Consider the following 4,157-nt stretch of genomic DNA (forward strand, 5'->3'; position numbering starts at 1 on the left):
TGGTGGGGACAGCAGGTGGCACAGTATGAAAGAGAAAAAAGTCCAGCTCTAAGGTGAAGGCACAAAACTATGTCGCCTGCCTCCCTGTGTTGTTTCCATCACACCCCACTGTTTCGCTGTAAGAATGACATTATGAAACAACATTGTAAAATGTCCTTTTGCACACAATCAAACCATTTCCTAATACCAGGGCACCTCTTTCAGGATATTAAAGAAAACCTTTGGCGTATGAATTATTTTAGTTTTCTGGACACCAGTTTTATCATTGTTATCATACTGATATTGCACTGATATTCCTGTGTGGTAAAGTTTGCTATGAAGGTTACAAAACAGATTTTCCTTCTTGTCTATAATCTTCTGCTAAGCCTTTTGGATTTACCTTACAGGCAGTGGAGCATTCCTACAAGGATCATGGCAGGGCGTGATGGGGTCTGACTTGCATTTTAGAAAGAACAGAGATAGGAACAGGGATGAGACTGGAGGAAGGAGATCCTGCAGGCAGAACACACGTCTAGAAGGCTTTATCCATATGTAGGAGAAATACGATGTCTGTAAGGGTGGAAATTTGAAGATTTCAGAGATACTCAAGAGGTGATGCCATAAGGAAAATTAGCCATGTTGTAATTCTGTTTTAGGGAAAAGAAGTGAAAAAATAATAAATTGAGTTGAGGACATTCAGGAGAGCTTTCTAGGTAAAAAGGATGTTTGAAGGCTGGCATTTAGGAGATTTTTTTTTTTTCCTCCAAGATACTCAGTTTTTCTTTATTTCTACTCTCATGAATGTTTTGACGCAAAGGGGTAAAATTGCCTAGGATAAATTAACACATATCTATTGGAAAATCGCCAATCCCAGAAAACATGCTACAAGTTTTCCTAACTAACAGTAGGTAGGCATGCCAATTTCACATACGAAAAGCAGTCTGAAAACTAAACATTGCTGAAGACAGCCTACCCTCCCTGAAGCAAGACAGCACGAGCTGTGAAGTCAGACAGTCCTGATTTTCTCTCCAGACTCTCTTGGGTCATCAGTAAACTGTTCTTTGGTGCCCTCATCTGTGCATTAAACTAATGATATCAATCTCATAAGTGATTTAATGATATAATTCATATAAAGCAGTAGAGATCCTAGTGTAAAATACATGGCCTCAAGGAGGGAGGGCGTAGCTCAGTGGCAGAGCGCATGCTTAGCATTCATGAGGGCTTGGGTCCAATCCCCTGTTCCTCCATTAACAAATAAATAAAGTAGAATAAATAAATAAACTTAACAACCTCTCCCCTCAAAAAAAAATACATGTCCCTAAAACATTGCCCGCTATTATTAATTAATACTATTTCTCAGAGGTAAAAATATATTTAGCTATAGAAAGGTCTTTTTTAATAGAAATGGCTATTACATATGTAATATTTACAGTATATAGATTTTTTGGAATCTATAGTGTTATCTTAAAAATCACAAATACATTATCTGTATGAAATATTAGTGTATGAATCTGATAATTATAAGGTATATTATTGTTAAATGATATGTGATACTTTGTATTTTCAGAAATTAATGCTGAATCTACCTTTCTCTTTAAAATGCAGCCTTGACATTCTTTTTTAAAATTGCAAAGCCAAAAATATCAGGTTTATTTATAAGCTTTTTACACAGTTATGAAATAGGAAAAATGGAGAATAATGAAAGAATATCAAATTAATATAAAAAGGCACAATTTATTAATACAAAGGGCATAAAGCAGGTGGCACACATAGTCCATTTAAGCTGGAAAAATGACAAACTTTTAAATCAGATTAACAGTTGGATTACATTTGGGGGAAACACAGAGACACAGTATTTATAGACCTTACTAAAACTGAACAAAATTGAAACAAGTGAAAATGTTATCTTTGACAGGACTGAAATGACAATTTTTACTTAATTATTCACACAGAAGATGAAAGTTAAAAGGACAACTCATATTTGTTTTTTGGTAAGCAAATAGAAACAAAGACATTATTTTTCTGTTCTGTTATTTACATTAATAAAAACTCAAAGTTATCAAAATATTCACGCACATACGTGATTTCTTGAAAAAAATGCATTCTTCTATAACCACAAAAACTTAAGAGGAAAAAAAAAGTCACTTTCCAGCAACCTTTTATGTTTCTTAGACCATGGTTTTATCTTTCTTCTTAGAAAAGCTCTGGAAAAGCAGTTTGAATGCAAAAATCCCTTGACAAAATATCTGCCTTTTAAAAGATGTTCATTTAATATACAAGAAAAGGAAGGCCTCTGGGGAGTGAGGATAAAGGAGTTAGGATTGCTAACTCCTAGGCTGAAAAACGGGATATCAGAAAGCCATTTAGTCCCCTTTACGCTGCTGATTAAAGCCTTCATTTTAACCTTCATTATAAATCAAATGCATTCATCACTAAGATGTTTTTAAACAATTAATATTAACCTTCTTCAATCTTATCCCCGGTTCCCCTGAAAAGCAATAGTCAAATTCTATCTATTCAGTGTAATGGATCAGTATTTCATTTAAAATAGAACCATATGAGCTTGTCTCTATTTATACGAGATACAACGTCACTCCCATCTATATACATAATGCTGTCATAGAGAAATCACACTTGTGAAATAATCATCTTTAACAATGTCATTTTGAAGTAACTGATAAAAGGAGAAAAATGCACAAACGACTTTAGAAAACAAATTACCATGCTTTCTAGAACAGTCAAAGCCATGTGTACCATATCTCATTCCGCTGAAGTTGCTTATAGAATCATAACGAGCTGATGCACAGTTCCTGTAATTAACGTTTGACAGTTAAGAACAGCAAATCAATGTATCTTTGGCTTCCATTTTTAGAAAACAGGGGACATTTTTATCATCTGCATGGCTTTCTAGGTAGTGGTAAAAATATACAAAACTACACATACTGACTTTTGGAGTACACACTCGGTGACTTCTTCTCCATGTGATAGCTTTTCTGGGTTGTTCGGTGGGAAGGTATGGAGTACCTGTAGCTATGGCTCTTGGCATTGCTGCAAGAAACACAACAGAACAGCGCCCCTCCTGCAATCAGCACCAGCGCCGTGGTCCAGCCGATGTAGAGAGCTTCTCCAAGCTCACGTTTCTGGGCAGCATCCACTATCGGGTTGTAGAAATCTCTGATGATGGAATTGGCAACCCAGCTCACAGGGACGAGCACCACAAAGCCAGTGACGATGAAGATGGCTCCAGCCGTTAGAAGGATGTGACCCTTCACTTTCTCGTCGTCCCCAGTGCACCTGGTGCACTTCATGCCGAGGATGGCCGTCATGAAAGCCAGGAAGGCCAGCACGGAAGCAGCACACATCAGTCCTCTGGATGCCTGTAGGTCTGGAGACAGAGCCAGCAGGGAATCGTAGATTTTGCACTGCATTCTGATGTTAGCGTGCCTCATGCAACTCATCCACAGTCCTTCCCAGAGGTTTTCAAAAACCACAATGTTGCTTCCAATGAAAGCAGACACTCTCCACTGAGGCATGACGGTGACAGCCACTGTGCCCACCATTCCAACACCACCAAGCACCAGTCCAGCGATTTGCAGGGCATAGGTAGCCATTATCCTCCAGGATGAGCTTTATCCGACTGGACTCCTGAGCTGATGGTAGGGCTACTCTGAAGCAAGGTTCTCTGTGCCCCAGGAGAGAGCAGTTTTCCCGTAGTAATGAACTCAGGACTCTGTGGTTTTTCAAACAGGAGCTGCTTGGCTACTTCTAACTAGATTAAATCCAGTGTTGGCTGGCTGAGGTGCCCCCCCACTGACAATGACAGGTAAACTTACAAATCAGGTGGGGCAACTTTCTCAGCCAATAAGAGGGGGATGGTAACTCAGGTGTGTCTAAGCCCACAAGAGATACTTGGAATGGCTGGATCTGCACGTAAACAGTCTTTATACTTCTCAGTTGTCCGAGAAGACAGCAGTATATTTACCTGTGGGCATAATTGTGAATGTTTGCACAATCATTAAGAAATGCACCAATCCCTTGAGATGTGAAAGCTGGACCTTGTACTGGCAATTCTGAAACTCTTAGGAAGAGCTGCTGTGACTAAGGTACAAAATAAAATCTCTCCCGAAGAATCTGTTAGGACTGTCAAAATGCCAACGTGAAAAGAGAGAAGGGGACTG

At 38.8% G+C, this 4,157-nt stretch overlaps 1 protein-coding gene across 1 annotated transcript; it reads right to left on the minus strand.

The window, feature by feature from the left end:
* Positions 1-1,693: 1,693 nt before the first annotated feature.
* CLDN8 (claudin 8) lies at positions 1,694-3,787 on the minus strand. The gene has a single exon (XM_006194308.3). It carries the CDS (start codon positions 3,588-3,590, stop codon positions 2,913-2,915), a length of 678 nt encoding a protein of 225 aa, XP_006194370.1. The 5' UTR covers positions 3,591-3,787; the 3' UTR covers positions 1,694-2,912.
* Between the last annotated feature and the right edge of the window lie 370 nt (positions 3,788-4,157).

This window comes from Camelus ferus, chromosome 1 (genome assembly GCF_009834535.1).
Source record: "Camelus ferus isolate YT-003-E chromosome 1, BCGSAC_Cfer_1.0, whole genome shotgun sequence".
In the NCBI taxonomy this organism is placed as follows: Eukaryota; Metazoa; Chordata; class Mammalia; order Artiodactyla; family Camelidae; genus Camelus; species Camelus ferus.